Source organism: Rhopalosiphum padi, chromosome 2 (assembly GCF_020882245.1).
Source record: "Rhopalosiphum padi isolate XX-2018 chromosome 2, ASM2088224v1, whole genome shotgun sequence".
Classification (NCBI taxonomy): domain Eukaryota; kingdom Metazoa; phylum Arthropoda; class Insecta; order Hemiptera; family Aphididae; genus Rhopalosiphum; species Rhopalosiphum padi.
This window is the reverse complement of record NC_083598.1, coordinates 5,247,224-5,265,599: the sequence shown is the minus strand read 5'-3', so window position 1 is coordinate 5,265,599 and position 18,376 is coordinate 5,247,224. Positions and strand designations below refer to the sequence as shown.

At 27.9% G+C, this 18,376-nt stretch overlaps 2 protein-coding genes across 4 annotated transcripts; one reads left to right on the top strand and one right to left on the bottom strand.

The window, feature by feature from the left end:
* Positions 1 to 10,854: 10,854 nt before the first annotated feature.
* Positions 10,855 to 15,126, top strand: LOC132921941 (histone-lysine N-methyltransferase eggless-like). 3 transcript variants are annotated; one of them, XM_060985200.1, is made up of 6 exons: positions 10,855 to 11,167; positions 11,263 to 11,359; positions 11,522 to 11,704; positions 11,776 to 12,725; positions 12,797 to 14,379; positions 14,453 to 15,126. In XM_060985200.1, exons 3-6 carry the CDS (start codon positions 11,531 to 11,533, stop codon positions 14,872 to 14,874), a joined length of 3,129 nt encoding a protein of 1,042 aa, XP_060841183.1. In that variant the 5' UTR covers positions 10,855 to 11,167; positions 11,263 to 11,359; positions 11,522 to 11,530; the 3' UTR covers positions 14,875 to 15,126. The 3 variants fall into 3 exon arrangements, with proteins under 3 accessions (XP_060841183.1, XP_060841184.1, XP_060841182.1); XM_060985201.1 differs by lacking the exon at positions 11,263 to 11,359; XM_060985199.1 differs by having other exon boundaries at positions 10,855 to 11,359.
* Positions 14,924 to 18,243, bottom strand: LOC132921944 (protein Asterix). Its single transcript, XM_060985206.1, has 4 exons — positions 17,972 to 18,243; positions 17,481 to 17,598; positions 17,311 to 17,408; positions 14,924 to 15,226 (listed from the first exon to the last, which is right to left on the bottom strand). The coding sequence occupies exons 1-4, from the start codon at positions 18,019 to 18,021 to the stop codon at positions 15,145 to 15,147; spliced, it is 348 nt and encodes a 115-aa protein (XP_060841189.1). The 5' UTR covers positions 18,022 to 18,243; the 3' UTR covers positions 14,924 to 15,144.
* Positions 18,244 to 18,376: the final 133 nt, after the last annotated feature.

The window sequence follows — 18,376 nt, the reverse complement described above, 5'->3', positions numbered from 1 at the left end:
TCTGATGATTTTTTTATTTATTCTTTACACAAGACGATTTAAAACTTGAGTATACTATATATTTATACATTTTAAATCAAAGTCTGTGCGTCCACTTGGAGTTGAAATTTTTTTCAGCCCACTATATGTAAGTACTCGTAATTGCAGTTAAGGATTGCAAAAATGCCGATATACCCGTTGGAAGTCTATCCATCCACTAATGGGTGAGAAGGAGGGCGGAGAGGGGTGATAAACTTTACTGACGTAGCGATGCCATTTATCCATTCATATTCCCATGCAAATTTTATGTTTGCATATCTACATACCTATACTGTAGTAAAACTATATAAAGTATATATTACACACATTTTTGTAAATTAATACCTTGGTACGAACTAATAAGTAATAACTATAATAGAAGAGGGTATCTTTCAGTGATGCCGAACCCATGTCATGTGAAGCCTTCACTTCACTTCTTAACTGAGTTTATCATATAAATTGTGGGTAAGTGGGTGATTGGAACAACAATTTTAGATTTTGCTTTACAAAAAAATTCTGAGTTCGGCGTCACTAGTTATCTTTTAAATTTATCAAAGATAAGAGGGCCTTTTTTAGACACAAAATATTATAACTATTACCAGCTATAATATACCATTATAGTATATGCATTGTCAATTAAATTAAATTTAAGGTCCAATATATTATATTTATGAATATATTAACGTTATGAGTTAGTTTTAACTATTATAATTTTATATTTATATATAAGCAAACTGATATAATATATTAAACTATTAAATTGGAAAAACTGAATAGGTATTATGAGAGTAAATTTAAAATATTAAATTAAAATATTTATAGGCAAATAAAAATTAAAATTAAAAAATTAAAAACAATGATCGTATACTTATAATTATAGAATAATAGTTGATAGTTTAAAGATGTTGTCAGTTTTTGTTCTGTACCAACATTTTAAACTAGAAACATTAATTTTTAGTATTTTTTTATTTTTCAACTTTATTTCAAAAACAAAGAAGCTGTAATTTAATTATTACAATAATCTTATACGTGGATATATAATATATTATAAATATTTAAAAATGTGACACGTGAGAAGAAGTAGCTACCTAATGACGACACTTACTTGGGGATTTGGTTAATATTTATTCGAATAAAGTATTATAAATAAAATATTATAGATTTAAGACATGAAACCATTTTCTCTTTAGCCTGCGAGGAGCATTTATTGAAATAGTTTCTGTATTTAGCGCTTATATTAAGGAATTTGGATGGTTTGTTAGTTCGGAGTGGAAGTGTTTGTATAGTACCTTTGAGTTTCTTCTACTGTGTTTATTTTTAAATCGGCATGAGGGTTGTGATTTGACTATTTGAAGTATAGAATAGGGCATACTAAAATTTGTAATAATCAAAAAATATATGCTATATCAATAAGCATTCCGTTGTCTTAAAAAAGGTCTTTATATGATCATTACAATTTTAAGTAATTCTCAGATTATCGAATTTGTTTATACTCTATTGGTATTCCACTTAAATTAAAATTAGCATAATTATAGTAACGACCTATTAACTATTACATCGAAGTATTTATGTTTTATAATATGAGGTTACTGATTAGATGATTAGTAACTCATAAATATATACATTATACAATATAAATAAGATTGTATTATTTATTATTATTGAATTTGACGAGTTGTTGAAATATTTCATAATAAAATATTATAATTTAATAGTAGGTACCTATTATTATATTAATTATAAATTTAATAATTTAGCATAAACAAGTTTTGATTAATTTGTTATGTTTTACTCATTAAGCCATTATAGTCAATTATACGATTATATATTTAAAAAAAAGTAATAATTATATTTAATCGGTAGGTGTTGAAAATTAAATAAATATTCATGCGTGAGACAAATATAATCTGCATAGTGCATACGAGTATAAATGCCCTAGGAAAAATATTTTTCTGCGTTCTTTATTTCGTTTAATACATACATTATACATTTAGTGTCGTAAACAATTTTTTATCCATTTATACTTATACAACACATACAAAATTAAAATATCTGCTAGAAATGATATTGTGGTTTTGTGTAAAACCACCATTGTTGATAATTTACTAAATTGCTACCAATATTGGGGCGATTCGCAATTCAACTTATTCAATTTATGCATACATAGCTTATACTTTTATTATATATTCCATTATAAGATAATATGGTACGTCGGTGTTTAAGCCATTTTAAGACGGCTGTTTTCAACTTGGAAAAAAATTAAACTGTATTTGTTGTTTGGATTACAGGATACGCAAATAACAGATAAATGGGTGTTTATTATTTTTTTTACGAATAACAGTTTTAAGCACGTTGATAAACGCGCATTATTTAATTATCTTGTCGAAGGTCATTCTTATAAACATTTTACAAAAATAACTGCAAAATTAAGGTGGTTCTAGTTGGTTAAAAAAATCGGTTTTAGACCTCCCCGTTGTGTAAAGATTGCTGTCTATAATTTAGATAGCGTTAATTTGTAACTACAATGTAATAATTATAATATAGTTACTAATTATATCAAACTATCAAATGAAATGATAAATAATAAAATTTAATATGAGAATTGTATTAATTTCTGCGACCTGGTATTATATTTTCATGGCTCGGGATTGGGTCGCGACCCACTATTTGGGAAACGCTTGCTGTATATCGACATCATACATAACTCCTTATAAGTAGGGCGCGCGTTGCTAATATGCGGAGTGTGAGGAATGTCGAGCGGGGCTATCTGCTGACCAAAGGTCTTAGGGTACGCGTCAGGGTATATAACTATGACCGAAGCGTGTTTGACGAGAGTATGTGACACGGAGAGGACCCGACACTGAAGAAAGATCACCATCTAATATCCATTTCCATTATACATTATCTAATATATATGTTATAATTATCTATCATATTAATAATATACGTTTTATTTATACTTATGTGCTTTACATAAATAAAGTAACACTGATTTCTAGTATTATAATATTACACACCGAGGTCGAGTCCCCGAGACCTCGTTAGTATAAACATAACTTTACCATAGGAATGTGCGTACACGTTCCGATCAATGGAGAGGGGACGTTACAATTAGTGGAGGTGCCCGTTCCTGGAATTCCGATGTTTAGGAAATATAATCTTTCTGAAAATTTCGATTCTAAGGTACACTCTTTGTGTTGTAATATTAATATTTTTAAATCAGGTGAATCTTATACAAAGTCACTTTCGATTCAAATTTCTCTTAATATACAGTAAATTTTAATGGACGATCAATTTTTTATTAAACGAAATATAAATAATCAAACTGCGAAAGTAACAAAAACATATATATCACGACAACAATTTAAACTCATAAATAAATAAAATTAATTTAATAACCCTATTACGATCAATCGAGGAGAACGATTTGGGAGATTTTTTCGAAAATTCTAAGTTTGGAAAGATAGGTAGGTACCTTTTTCGGCTATATTTGTCAAGAAATTACCTACATTTGTGTACCTACATTATACAAGGTTAAACGTTTAAATAAAAAAGAATTTAATACGCTATCACCAGTAGAAAAAAAAATTTTAATTTATTATTTCTCAGAAAACGGTAGTGTTGGATACATTTGCTACATAAATCCGAAGTAGTAAGCTTTTTAAAATTGTATAATATTAATTGTGGAAAATCATCAACATTGGTAGAATCAAGAAATTTCGCAAAATCGGCCGTAAAAATTTTAGAGGAGAACCTTTTAGTAGCGATGAGAATAATGAATCGGATGATAAAATATAGATCCTACTTTTAAAGAATTAAATTTAAATAAAAGTCAACACATTTTTGTGATAATAATATTGAACTTAAACTACAACTATAAACAGAGACATTAGAAAATAAAGATAGTACCTACTGTCGAAACTGGCAACGCAATCGAACAACTAAAAAATCTCTTATAATTAGACATAGAAAAACCACTTTCACCAAAATCAAATACTAATCAATCAGAAAATTATAAATTATAAATTAAAGAATTAATTCAAAACTTTAACTTAGAAAATACCTTAAAACATGTCCCTCAATATAAAAACTAAAACATATAATAATAACGAAGTTGAGTCTAAATTAAAAACCGTCGATAATACAAATAAATTAAATTCAAATACTAAATTAGCAAGACTCCAACAATTTATCTAAAATATTTTCAACAGTTCAGGCGATGAATGTGTTTTAGTTTTAGAATTTTTTGAGTACTTCAATATCGTAGCTTATGCTATTGCTAACGATTGGACTTCGCAAATAAAATTAATTTATTTACCATTATATATAAAAAAATGCAGCTTATAAATTGTATAAACCATTGATAATGGATAACTCAAATTTAACTTTTAATGAAATAGAACATATATTTAAAGACAAATTTGCTTCGCCCAGCTAGGAATTTCATGTTAAGAAATAAATTGAAAAATTAAAAAATTAAAATCAAGAGAGACAATAACAGCATTTTTAGCAGATATATTGTATTTAATTAGTCAAACGAATAATACCATTCCTGAGACGGAAAAAATAAATATTAGATGCCCTAACACTAAAATACTATAATACAATAATTATTATGATTAATGATACATCATAGGATAACTGAGAAACTAATTTAAAGAAAATAAAAAATTCAAAATTGATAAAATCGGACGTTCAAAGTATTAATACAGCAGATATTGATAATTTAAACTTTAAATTAAAGAAAACAAAAAAATATAAATTTTTAACCCAACGGTAATCGTAATTTTAACTAAAAAAAGAAATTTGTAAATCGCAGTAAGTGAGTTGATTCCTAAGACTTACTTTATGTATTAGTTGATTCCCGGGTCATTAATAGGTATGTACGAGTTGATTCTCTATTGTTGTTTATCAAATATCGAGTTGTTAGAAGTGCAGTCGAAAACATATATTAAATACAGAAGCAATGGGACTAGAAAATCCATGAAAAACCGAGAAAAACAAATTTTTTATATGAAAAAAACTAAAAAGAACAACATTTTTGAGAAACTTGTCAGCCAACCTCCTCGAGGACTCGTGGTGTCTCTTGGATTATGCTAATAGACTGAATATTTGGCTAAATATTGAAAAAATATATAATGACCCGGGAATCAACTCAACGGTATCGGTATATAGGTACCCGGGAATCAACTCGTACGCAGGCAAATAAAGATTTTGACATTAATTTAAATAACTCATTCAATAATAATAATATGTTTGATTTTAATCTATACAACATTTATAACAATTTTAGTAATACTAATGGCACTTTTATTTCAAATCAATGTATGAATAGTAACCACCACAGTAACTCCAATCCACATAATACATTTAATACAAACAATATTAATAACAAATAATAATGGTTATACAAAACCAAAGTGGAATAATCGATATAAGAATGTGCAACCTAACCAAAATAATCAGCCACAAAATTACTATAAATTACACTATATCGAAATAATAATAATAATAATAATAAATATAACTATAATGAACAAATTGCTAATAATTATCAAACTCCGTCGAATAATATTCACTTACAAAATGTAGACGTAATAAATAATGTCATAAATCAATACGCTATAATAATCAAATGGCCGATAATAATACATTAAATGCAAACAATACTTAATATTATAATAGTAATATAAAAAAAAATTAAGGCAAGAAAGAGCGGTTAGACTCCTTCTGTGCCAACAAAAAAATTCTACCGAAACACAAACACCAAAATTTAATAAAGCATTGTTAGAATCAATAATTGCGGACAAATATAAAAACGATGAGACACAAAAATTAAACAACCTTAAACTGGACAAAAAGCAAAATTAATTTGATACAGATAAAGACGATGACATAGACGGTTATAATATAAGTAATTTATACAATGAAAATAAAATATTAGTGTCTAGCAACTATGATAATATTCAACATGACTTAAAACAAAAAAAACAATAGCTGAAGATCGAAAAATTAATGACAATACAATAAATAAATATATTACGACATTATATGTAACCCAATCTGGATGTATTTGAACCAGGTCTAAGACTTGAGGTAATAGGCAATATTAATAATGGAACAATATAATTTTGTAATAGACACAGGAGCTACCGCGTCTATAATTAATGCTGACAACTAAGTACTTACTACTTACCATTAGAAATCAAACCTAAACCAATGGATTGTGTAAAATTAATTACAGCAAACGGTTCAAACTTAAAACTACTTGGTATTGCGAATATTATTGTGATTTTATTTTAATTTTAAATTTCCTTTTAAATGCATGGTAGTTAAGAAATTAGTAGGACCTATAGTTTGTCAGGCACGGACTTCTTAAAATTATAAAAAGCAAAAATAAATTTTGTCGACAAGCAAATAATTTTAACTGGTAATAAAGGCAAAGTAGTTTTAGAATTTGATAAGAAACATAATATAATTCCAAATAATACTAGAAATAAAATGTGAAAGAAATATTAGTGAAACTATCACGGTTGATAGTAATAATGACAATAAAATTGAAACTGAAAAAATGAGAAATTTATTAATTATTCAGCCGAGGTTAAATTTCATTGCAGCTAGGGTAGCTGTAAGTTAACTGAGGTTCCTGTAGACGAATTTTGTGGTATTTATGTGTTAACAGCAATGCTCACACATGAACAAAATTATGAAATATATATTACTTGCTACATGTCGAGCAAAAAATTTTACTACTCGAAAGCATACAAAAATGCATTAGATGCTAAATCGTAGGTTTCACGTATTTCACGGCAAAAGTAATTTCACAGCTATTATTAGCTTTTTGGAATCCAAAAAAAAAATGAGGTATAGACTATAGGTCAACGAGTCAGGGACATGGAAAAAGACAAAATCAGGTGATAATAGAAATGATAGCAGATAATAAAAAGTGGACCGATATTTTAGCTGTAGTTTTGCACGCATATAACACGCCCATACACAACTCAACGGGATAAACTCTCTTTTTTTTAGTACACGGCTACGAACCCATTTCCATTTTCGATATCGCAATTATTTCATCAAATTTAAATCATTCCACTATCATAGAAATACAAAAATTCAATTCAATTCGTGAGAAATTACCCAACATTCTGCAAAAAGCTTTTGAAAAACAGAAATGTTACACAGACAGCGGAAAAAAAGGTAAACTTTATGTAGGAGAGGAGAGAAAGTTTTTAAATTTGCAGATATATACGAAGATCCTCATACAATATTGAAAACAATTAATCCAGTAACATACTTAATTGAGATAGACAAAAATGGGAAAAAATAAGTCAAGAAAAAGCACGTTCAACAAATAAAAAAAAATATAGAGATCGATCGCAAATAAAAAGTGTGTATTATTATAGTTGAAATAACAATTAATTAAATGTTTAAGTGTTAGGTAATTAAAATGTTTTAGTAAAACTCACTTATTCAAATAAATACAGTAATTGTTCTTAAATTATAAGATTTGTATAAGAAATTAACGAGTCAATTAATCAATGTATTTAATTAATAATATTATATTATAATAACAATTTTTGAATATCTTACTATAACATATTATTTATCACGTTCCTTGTAAATAATAATGTTATGGTTGAGACTATCACGATAATGATTAACAATCACTTAACTTCTTAGTATTTTTATGCAATATTAATGAAGTTTTATCAGCTCGTAAAAAAAAAATGTTATTAAATAATAATTATTAATTATAATATAATTATATAATATATTTTGTTAAAAAAAAAATGTAATAATAACAATTGTTAAAATTATCATTTAAGGATGAATTGTATGCTATTGTTTTAAATTGTAAAAAAAAAAAATAGTGAGGACAGTCGTGGCCTCGTGGGGGTGTAAAATTATATGACAGCTTAATTTGGTAAAAATCTCATTATTGCTTGAGATATTTTCTAAATCATAGTCAACGCATTTTTTGAAATATAATGTTTGTGACCTTAGATAAACACAACTACACAAGTAAAAATGTTTAACATTTGAAAACGTTGTTTAATTATAGGTACCGAAGTCACACATTTATATTTTGATCAAAATCTAGAATAACTCTCAAGATTTTATAAAATTTAAATTGGATCACCTAAGTCTCAGGTCTCAGCATCTCACTCGTACATTTTTGGAGTATACTAATTTTCCATCTAACTAACTGAGGCTCCTACTACTTGCACTGCCTACCTGATAAATTCAAGAGACATTTTACTTATTTATTTATTTCTCTATTCATTCTATTTTCTATCTACCAATATGGGGCGTCCTAATTGTGATATCTGCCCGTAGCCCTTACAACGTGAACAAAAATCTGTTAGCTGCTTTTTTTGCAAATCCTTTTTCATTCTGCCTGTGCTTCCATTCGATCTCAAGAACCCACAAATACCGATCGTAAATCATCTTGGATTTGTGCTACTTGTAAAATCCTTCCTCCCACTATTTACACCAACAACAAATTTAGTACAATAAATTAAAATCCATAAAATCTCACTAACTCAAGTCTGGTAGCGTCTTACACAGCATATCAACTTCTATGAATGTGTTAAAAAAGAAGATATTTCAGCAAGATAAAAATATATCTGCCCTTGGTCATAAGTCAATTTGTTAAACAAGCAATTAGATCTATATGCGCAAAGAACTTCATAATCCGTGATGCGCATAAATCACTCGATGCCTCAGTGTCAACTACACAGATTTATAAAACTATATAGGTACTATTTTACATAATATAATACTATTGTCTGTTGACTATTATATCATTGACTATATATGATATTATATAGTATATATAGTACTATTATTTATTAATAATCAATGATTATATATATTATTTATTATTTATGTACAAAATCTGTGGTAAAATACTATTGATTCTGATAAGAGGTTTGACAAAGTCTTACTTCTAAAGCTTGATTTCTCTTTCAGCTTTCACCCACCTGTTAAGTATTTCGAATTGGTAAGCTGGTTGATAATAAACCTACACTTCTTAAAGTTATTCTCTCTTCATCTTTGAAATTCGGAACCATTTTTGTAAATAATGCCTGACGTCATTAGCTACATTTGATACATTACTTTCAAATTTCAACATTTTTAAAATTTAAATTGAACATTTAATCGGAAATCTCCATGATCAAATCATACCTACTGTTCTTATAGCGAGTTCAAATTTATGATGGCATTGGATATTTTAATGAACAATAACGAGTTTAGTTGTTTTGTTTAACACCATGTTTTACCTACCTACCTATATTATTTGTGGAGACTTGAAACGTCTACGTAGGTAAATTACGAGGTAAATTATTATATTTTATAGACTAAGTACACACTGACATTTTTAAAACTTTTAGATTGAAATTATACCGTTCTATAATAAGTGGTTATTGACTCAAAAGTTAAACCAATAACTAATAGACTAAAATATACAATGTTTTCGCCAAAAACTAATTCAACCAACCGTATTACTATAATATCAATGTAAATGTTACGTCGAATTTATGAAATTGCCGATTTCATGAAATCAGCAACGTTGTCACCGAATACGTGAAATCGGCAACTTAAAAAGCATAATACTGCCGATTGCGTGAAATCGGCAAGACCCTCCTTAAAAAATTATAAAACATAATTTAATTTAAATAAATGTATAAAACGCCAGAAATATAATAAAATCAAATTGTAATAATAAATATTATATGTATATAAAAAATAGTTAAAAAGTTAAAAAAGTTAAGTTAACAAATCTTGTTAAGTTATTGAATGTTAAATGTAATATTATTAGTTTATATTCATAAAAAATAATATTCTTTATTGATAAAAAAATTCCAAATAAATAGAAAATACTAATTTCCATAAATAATATCCTATTTTAACCAAAAAATATTGATACCAGTTACCACCAAACAAACGTTGCTAATCGGCTGCTAAATGATGGTTCAAGAAAAATTTGAAAATATGATTTCAATGATATTGGTGGGGCTGGGGAAATGTGTCTCAGCCGCACCCTATGTTTTTTATTTTTTCCATGATTTAGGACATGTACGTGCAATAAAAAGACCTCAATGACCAAGATAAAATGCTTGTACGTATCATAGCATCTATCATCATAGGTAATAAAGATTACGGCGTGGTAATGCCGATCAGCACGCGTGCAATTATTGTTTATTTATAATCCACTATTGGTAATTATGTCATAATAATATGTTACCGAATTCATGCAATCGGCAGAAAAAATTCTGCCTAATTCACGAAATCGGCAATTTCATGAATTCGGCGTAACATAAATATATCATAAAATATACTTAGTAATAATATAGTCCTGTAGACAGACCTTCTTTGTTCAGAATCGTTTTTCGTTGCACTATATGCGTCTATGCAATGAAATTGAATTAAAATTTAACACATACACAGTATTATATATTACAGTTACTTACTCAAAACGAGTTACACCCGAAAACTCGAAATCTTCAACTGTACAGCGGTTTGCAAGTGTTGCAACCTTATAAAAAAAGTAATAAAAACCATTAAATGATGGGCTACCTACTTTATGCTTTTTTTCCCTTTTTTTTATTTGTATTTTTCTGGTTATTTATTTTTTTCACGAGAAGATGGGAAGAGATCTTTTTTACAAAGTACACCACGGCGAATGCCGAATAGTAATATTTTTTATAATTATAACAGCCTACGTTATCATTTTCTGTCACGGCTGTGATAATAATTTCAGGCTTTAAACTTGCAGGAATTAAATAATGTATTTAATAAATGTAATAGATAAAGAAATCAGGTACACGGTTAAATTTATAAATTATAGTTTTATGTTAAATAATTAATTAATTATATTCCATAACTGTATAACTAATATTTTTCATCATTTTATTTTTTTGTTTATTTTTTAAACACTTAAACGTCTTGGATCTTAAATTTATTTTATGAGTGTGGATTACTAAGTGCGTACTTTTTACGAGCTTAGGCCGTCGTTGTTGATCATATCAATCGTTGAATCGTTAACAGCTTACATGTCTTACTGTCCATATATATAGTAAATATTATAAATGGTAGTATTTGTTTACAGACTCCCGGTGGTACCTACTAATATTCTCTTGAAGTACGTCTACTTTACAGATATATAACTATAAATCTTTAGTTTTTTATTTTTATTCGAAAAATATTAGAGATACTTTTTAATCAATGTAAATATAGATGTTAAGTGTTTGATACTCTTGTCAATTCGGTTTCAAGTTCGACAAAATGATGGTCCTGTAAAATGCAAATAAGTCCGTTTGTAAATTCTATATAAGTATGTATTTATTATTTGAGTAACTAGCACAGAACCTAACAACTCCAAAGGTTGATTTGTAACATAATTTGTACATCTTCATTTTGTAGAAGATATACCATAAGCATATAATATCATTCTTTATTTGTTTATTCATTTTTTGATTTGTATTTTTTTGACTAGAAATCAAACATGGCTTCATCAAGTAAAAGTTTGGGACCATATAAAATCAGTCCTGAAGAATTAGAGGAACAAAGGCGCCAACTTAGATGCATTAACAGGCGATGTAAATATGGTGCTACTTTAGTTGAAGCGGTGAAAATGGCATGCTCTTACTATGATGTTGATTACAAGCCGGGCAGAGAAGTAATTGATATTGTTAATAACTAATTTAATATTTCATATAAGTAGTTTGATTACAATTTTGGTTTGTTCAGGTTTGCTTAAAGTGTCTTACTAAATGTCTTAAACATTATAAATATCTCGAAGGAAAATGGAAGGAAGGAAAATGTGTTATGGACTCCAATTTTCCAAGTTATGATTCATACTTAATTATTGATGATTCATCATCATGTGAAAGTTCTGATGATTATGATGATGAGGAAGAGCCAAGACCTGGTACTTCTAGGGACGGTTTACTTCCTGACAAAGATGTTAAAAATGCTATTGATAGTGCAGTTTTACATTATTTTGATAAAAACAAATATCTCATTGATCATCAAGTTAAAAAATGTGATGAGTTTATGACTCGTGGAATAGAGAAATGTTTGATTGATGCTGAACACATTGAGACACTTGCTTCGGAGTTAGAAAATGAAATGAATTCATTAAGAAATGAATTATATAATCCATATCAACCAATTATAACTTCCTTAGATCCTGTAGACATAAATGATTTGGAGGAGAATACAGAAGAGGAAAATGAAAACTTCATAACATCTAATGAAGATCAGTTACCTATAGAAGGAGTCATTACTCCTAAAGAAGCCAAAAGACTTAAACTAGATAAATCTATAGATAAGGAAGATATTATTACTATTAATAGAACTGTTTGTCCTATACCAGCTAATCTACCTATGGAAGGGCCTTTAGAATATCCTCCTCTTGAAAGTGGACAAACTGTATATGCAATGAAGTCAACTTTAATACAACCATGGTATAGGTGTAAAATCAAAACATTAATTAATATTGATTATGTACATGTCAAATTTGAAAACGATGAAAAATTAGTGACAACAAAAGAAATTGCATTCTGTACACTGAATCCAGTAAGATTTCCTGTAGGTTGCAGAGTAATCGCTAAATATACAGATTCTAATTATCGACATGTTGATGAATTTTATGCTGGTGTAGTAGCTGAACCCCCAAAAATGCTTAATGAATTTCGGTAAGGTTAATTATTTAATTACAAGGTATTAAAATATGTTTTTATATTTATAATAATTATTTGTATTTTAGATACTTGATTTTTTTTGATGATGGTTATGTTCAATATCGACAACATCAAGATATCCGTTTAATTGCACGTAGATCAAATCAAGTATGGAATGATGTATACTTGGATTCAAAAGAATTTATAAAAAGTTATTTAGAAAAGTATCCTGAACGTCAAATGGTTAAGTTGACTAATCAACATTCAGTACGTGCAGAATATAAAAATCAGTGGCAGATGGCAAAAGTGCTTGAAGTTGATTCATCTTTGGTCAAATTATATTTTCCCGATTTCAAACTTAGTGAATGGATCTATCGTGGTTCTTCACGTTTATATAATATTTTTGAAAAACAAACCAAGTCTGAGAGAGGCATTCGATTAAGGCAATCTGGACTAGCTTATTTAAATAAACCATTTGTGGAATTTACTAGTGTAGAAGAAGAACCCTGCCGTAATTTAGCTAAAATTATTGGTGTAGCTCGTAAAAGTACCAGCAAATCAACAGCACAAGGAGATGGAACTATAGGTGATGGAACTATAGGTGATGGAACTAATTTTATTACTAAAAGTATTAAAAATAAATCTAATTTTTCAAAGATTATTGATATAATATTGCCTAAGAACGTTCCCAATCCATTGAAATATACCAAACACAAATGTAATCCTTTATGTATTGAGTGGACAGCATATAGCTATGAAAGAACAAGACAAATCAGTATGTTAACTATTCCTTTACATTTTGGTTTTGTTAGGTATCTAACATTATTTAATAACTCTCAAAAATGTATCCTATACAGAACTCCGTGTGGTGTAACTATTCGAAACATGAAACAGATGCTGGAATATCTTATTGTTACCAAAAGCAAAATGACTATTGACCAGTTCGATTTTAATAGTTGGGTCAAACCATTTTCAGAATTTAAAATCATAAAATCCGTGCAATATTTAAGAGATATATCAGAGGGTAAGGAATTTAGAGGCATAACATGTGTGAATACTATTGACAGTACATTACCACCAAAAATGGATTATATGACTACTAGACAAGCGATGCCAGGTGTTCACATAAATGTAGAGAGTGATTTCTTATGTGGTTGTGACTGCACTGACGACTGCCAAGATAAATCAAAATGTGCCTGTTGGCAGATGACTATCGACGGACAAAAGATTTTACCTAATCTCTACAAAGACCCTAATATTGGTTACACTCATCGGAGATTGCCAGAACGAGTTCTAACTGGTATTTATGAATGCAATAAAACATGTAAATGTTCTAGTTCATGTTTAAATCGAGTTGTACAGAACCCATTGTCACAAAAACTACAATTATTCATGACGGAGAAAAAAGGATGGGGTGTAAGATGTTTAAACGATATACCTCAAGGAAGTTTTATATGCATTTATGTTGGTTATTTATTGACTGAAACTGATGCTAATGAAGGTGGCAAAAATTATGGCGATGAATATTTAGCAGAGTTAGATTATATTGAAGTTGTTGAAAAAATAAAAGAAGACTATGAAAGTGATGTACCTTTCAGTGACCATGAGAATGATTCTGAGAAGAATCAATCCGAATCGTCTGATGAACAATATCCTTCTACATCTGATGGTAATTTTTTGTTACTTATTAATAATGATTTATTATAATTGTAATATATAATATAAATGTTTTTATTGTATAGGCAAACGAACTGAAATGACACTAAGGTTGCGCAAACGCAAGAAATGTAAAACTAAAAAAGATGGTAAACATGTGCATGTTTCGTCCAAATTAAATGCGCGTGATATGAAAAACAACCCTGTACCTACAAAATCAATGCGTGAATATTTTGGAAACAACGAGAGTGTATATATCATGGATGCAAAGACTAGTGGCAACATTGGACGTTATTTAAATCATTCATGTTCTCCTAACACATTTGTCCAAAATGTATTTGTGGATACGCATGACTTACGATTCCCATGGGTATCGTTTTTTGCACTCCATTACATTCAAGCTGGTACAGAACTAACTTGGGATTATAGCTATGATATAGGAAGTGTTCCAGGAAAAAAGATGAAATGTCATTGTGAGTCAGTTTACTGTAGAGGGAGATTACTTTAATTTTGTAATTGACTAGTATAAAGAGTCAAGAGTCTGAAACAATATATAATTATTTTTAAAACAATAATCGAATGATTTATTTTTCATATTTTGTTATAATTTTCAAGTAGTATATAAAATAATAAATTAAAATTTTGGCTTATATTTTTTTTTTAAATAATATTAAAAAGTAACGTTTTATATTTTTATAGTTTTGACAAAACAATGTATAATTATTAATTAATACCAAATAAATACAAAACTTTATTTTTATTTTTGTTTGTAAAATTTTTATCCAAATGCTGTGGACCACGGTGGTGACATTGGTTGTGCATTTTGTAAATAAGACATCACAATTGCTGACATGGAAAGCCTGTAAAAAATGAATGATCATTTTATTGTTTTCTAAATTAATTACTAAAATGAGTAAAAATTATATACATTTGATCATATCCACTACACTTCTTTTTTTTTTTTAATGGGGATATTTTATTTCTAATAATAACAAGATAGATTGCCTCTATCTACTAAAACCAGAAAACGGTTACTTTGGACGATTTAATTTTTAAACTGCTTAATATGGACACTTTGTACTATTATATACATAAAGTACATATTGTATATAAGTTATATACCTAAGTAGTAAGTATATATAATATCAACTATTAAAATGTAAAAATTAAATAAAAAGTCAATATTACAAACGTTAAAAAATATACTTTATTAACAAATGAAAATAATCAGATTTTTTTAATTTATTACTAGTAGGGTGGGCTGGTTCTCAATTCTTTGGTTCCATCAGTTCTTAGTAATTTACTACTATATTATCAAAAGTTATGTTAAAAAGTAAATTAAAAATGTGTACAGAATAAATAATAGTTAAAAACTACATATGACATATTATAATATAGCCAATATAGGGAATTAAAAATTAAAAATTTGTTATTTTCTTTTTTGATGCTAGTTGTATAAATTTAATGGTTTATTATTGTTACCAGCGTTGAATTTTTAAGGGGAGTTTCGTTTTCAAACAGATGCTATATTGACTTGTTTATATTTTATACATACATAGTAGTTTATGAGTTAGAAGTATTTAAAGTATAGATGAGCGGAGTGGAGTGGTACGGGGTTACCCCACAAAATGTTTGTCCACTACTCCGCTTGTCTAAACTTTAAATACGTATAACACATAAACTACTCACCCTAAATTTGAATTATATGTATCAAAATACTCGGAAAATTATTCTGCTTTGGAATATGAAATTAAAACTTTGTTGTAATTCAAAAAAGTAAAAAACTTAAAAAAAATATATGAATAAAAATATTTAAAAATATAATTTTTTAATAAAAACGTTGTTTTTTAACAACTTGAAACTATGTAAGAAAATGTTTTCAAAAATATGAATACTTTTTGAAATAATGAGTGTTTTATGATAAAATAATCACCCTGTATATATATAATAGTATAGTATCTAAGTTTCACACTTTTAATAGTTGACTGTACAAACTACAAAGTGACCTAGAACCACTAAAACCATTTAATTATTTTATTGCTAAAATTAACAAAAATCAATATTGAAATTTGAAATTATTTTAATTATAGGTAATGTTTGAAAAGTTTTTAATGATTTTTTTATTAGTTTCTTCATAGATGTTTTTAGTTTAATTTAGGGAGTATATTAAAACTGTTTTGAAGCATTAAACTCCTTGATCTTGTTTATACACACTTTATCGCTGAAAAGCTGTAACAGAACTTTTAGTAATTTGAATAAATTAGGATTGATGGTTTTTGAAAGGTGAATTGTTATGCCTTTGTGTCTTTTGATATTACTGTCAGTTTTGCTAATAATACTTTTAATACAATTTTATACAATAGTAATTTCTGATACTAATAATCAGGGCTTGTAAGTTCATGCATTTGCATGTATTTTTTGCTACACAGGAAAACATGCTAACTAAGATACAAATCCATTTCATAACAATAGTAATAATTATATAAAGTTTAATAGTGCATATTTTGGGTGTAAAGGCATATTTGTTATACAGTAGATTTTTAGGGTTATTAGCGCATATTATTACATACAAAAATATCATTTTTATTTATTTAAATATGTTGGTTCTTTTTTGTTTCTTATTTCATTTATTTTCCTATTTACAAAATGATAGTATTAGTTTTGATTTATTTTTATTAATTTTGACTATTTTAAAGTGTATACAAATTAAAAGGAATAAAATACTTATATCAGCACTCATGATTATGTATTATTAGTTTTATTATAAGAGTGAATTATACTGAATGCAATTTGCTATGTTGTATGTTTTGAAAAAATGGAAACAACACATGCTGGTGTAGCAAACTTTGAAATAAAAATAACTTAATGGGAGTAATAATTACTCAAAAAATGATCATTGATATCTAATAAAAAAAAAAGTATAATTAAATATATGGATACTTACATGAAACTACTAAAGATTTGTTTGTTGTCATCAGATGCTTTAGAATTTGCAAAGCTTATACACGAACAAAACATAGCACACCACGCTGCCCATTTAAACTATAAAAAATTTTTTATAAATAGTTAAAATATGAAAATATAAGCTATAACGACATTATGAATTAGTTATACCTTCATTAATAATCCACACATACTCAATATCATGCCCAGAATATTCATATAGTCAGACGTCAAGTCTTCACCAGGTGTTAGGGCTTGATTATCACTATTAACAGCTTTTGGTTTGTACCTATAAATGTTAATTAGATACTGTACAAGATGCATTTTGTAATTCATATCTATATGGCCTGATTACAAGTGTATTAAGCAGTTAGTTATCGTCATACTCATATCCTGATGCCGACAATGATTTTGTTGGTAATCAGTAAGATCTCTTGACTATTAGTATTAATATTGTTAGTCCTCGTTTCATAAACTAGAGCTTAGCTATGTACTCTTGAGGCCTTGACTCCCTTTATTAACTATTTGTATACAGCTAAAATAATAAGGCGACACATTGTGTAACACAAAGTCAAACCATGGATAACCCCTATTTTTCTGTTCAGCAGAATTCACTTGACGTGACACGGTTCATCGTAAAATATCTAAGTAATTAATCATACCTGTGCTCTTTGTCCGGTCTTCTGGGATCAGACGAATGATTGGAATACATTTTGATTGAAAAGCTGCAGAAGTTTAAAAATTCGGAATTGTGTGAATTAGTCAACGGAAACTTTGGTATCTCCGATCTCGCAAGTCGCAATTCACCGGCTGTAGCAAATAATTTTATAAAAATAGGTAATTTATTTAATTTAGTCTAAAATTCTGTGGCAATATTTCCAAAATTTGGGTAGTTAAGTTCGATTCTCGGCACTGCTATAGATAATAATATTATCTACGAGTTCGGTCTATTGATAATAATAAACATATGGTTAAATATTTTTCTTCCAGATATTTTATCCTCAATCAAAAAACGGCAGAACAATATTTCATGTTATCAACCCGGAACTTATATGGTCTTATCATGG

Coding starts and splice junctions, on each gene's coding strand:
- LOC132921941 (XM_060985201.1), top strand. CDS start 11,531: ATGGCTTCATCAAGTAAAAGTTTGGGACCATATAAAATCAGTCCTGAA. Junction 11,705..11,775: donor ATTACAAGCCGGGCAGAGAA/GTAATTGATATT, acceptor TGGTTTGTTCAG/GTTTGCTTAAAGTGTCTTAC. Junction 14,380..14,452: donor ATATCCTTCTACATCTGATG/GTAATTTTTTGT, acceptor TTTATTGTATAG/GCAAACGAACTGAAATGACA.
- LOC132921944 (XM_060985206.1), bottom strand. CDS start 18,021: ATGTATTCCAATCATTCGTCTGATCCCAGAAGACCGGACAAAGAGCAC. Junction 17,409..17,480: donor TGTGTGGATTATTAATGAAG/GTATAACTAATT, acceptor AATTTTTTATAG/TTTAAATGGGCAGCGTGGTG. Junction 15,227..17,310: donor CAAATCTTTAGTAGTTTCAT/GTAAGTATCCAT, acceptor CATTTTTTACAG/GCTTTCCATGTCAGCAATTG.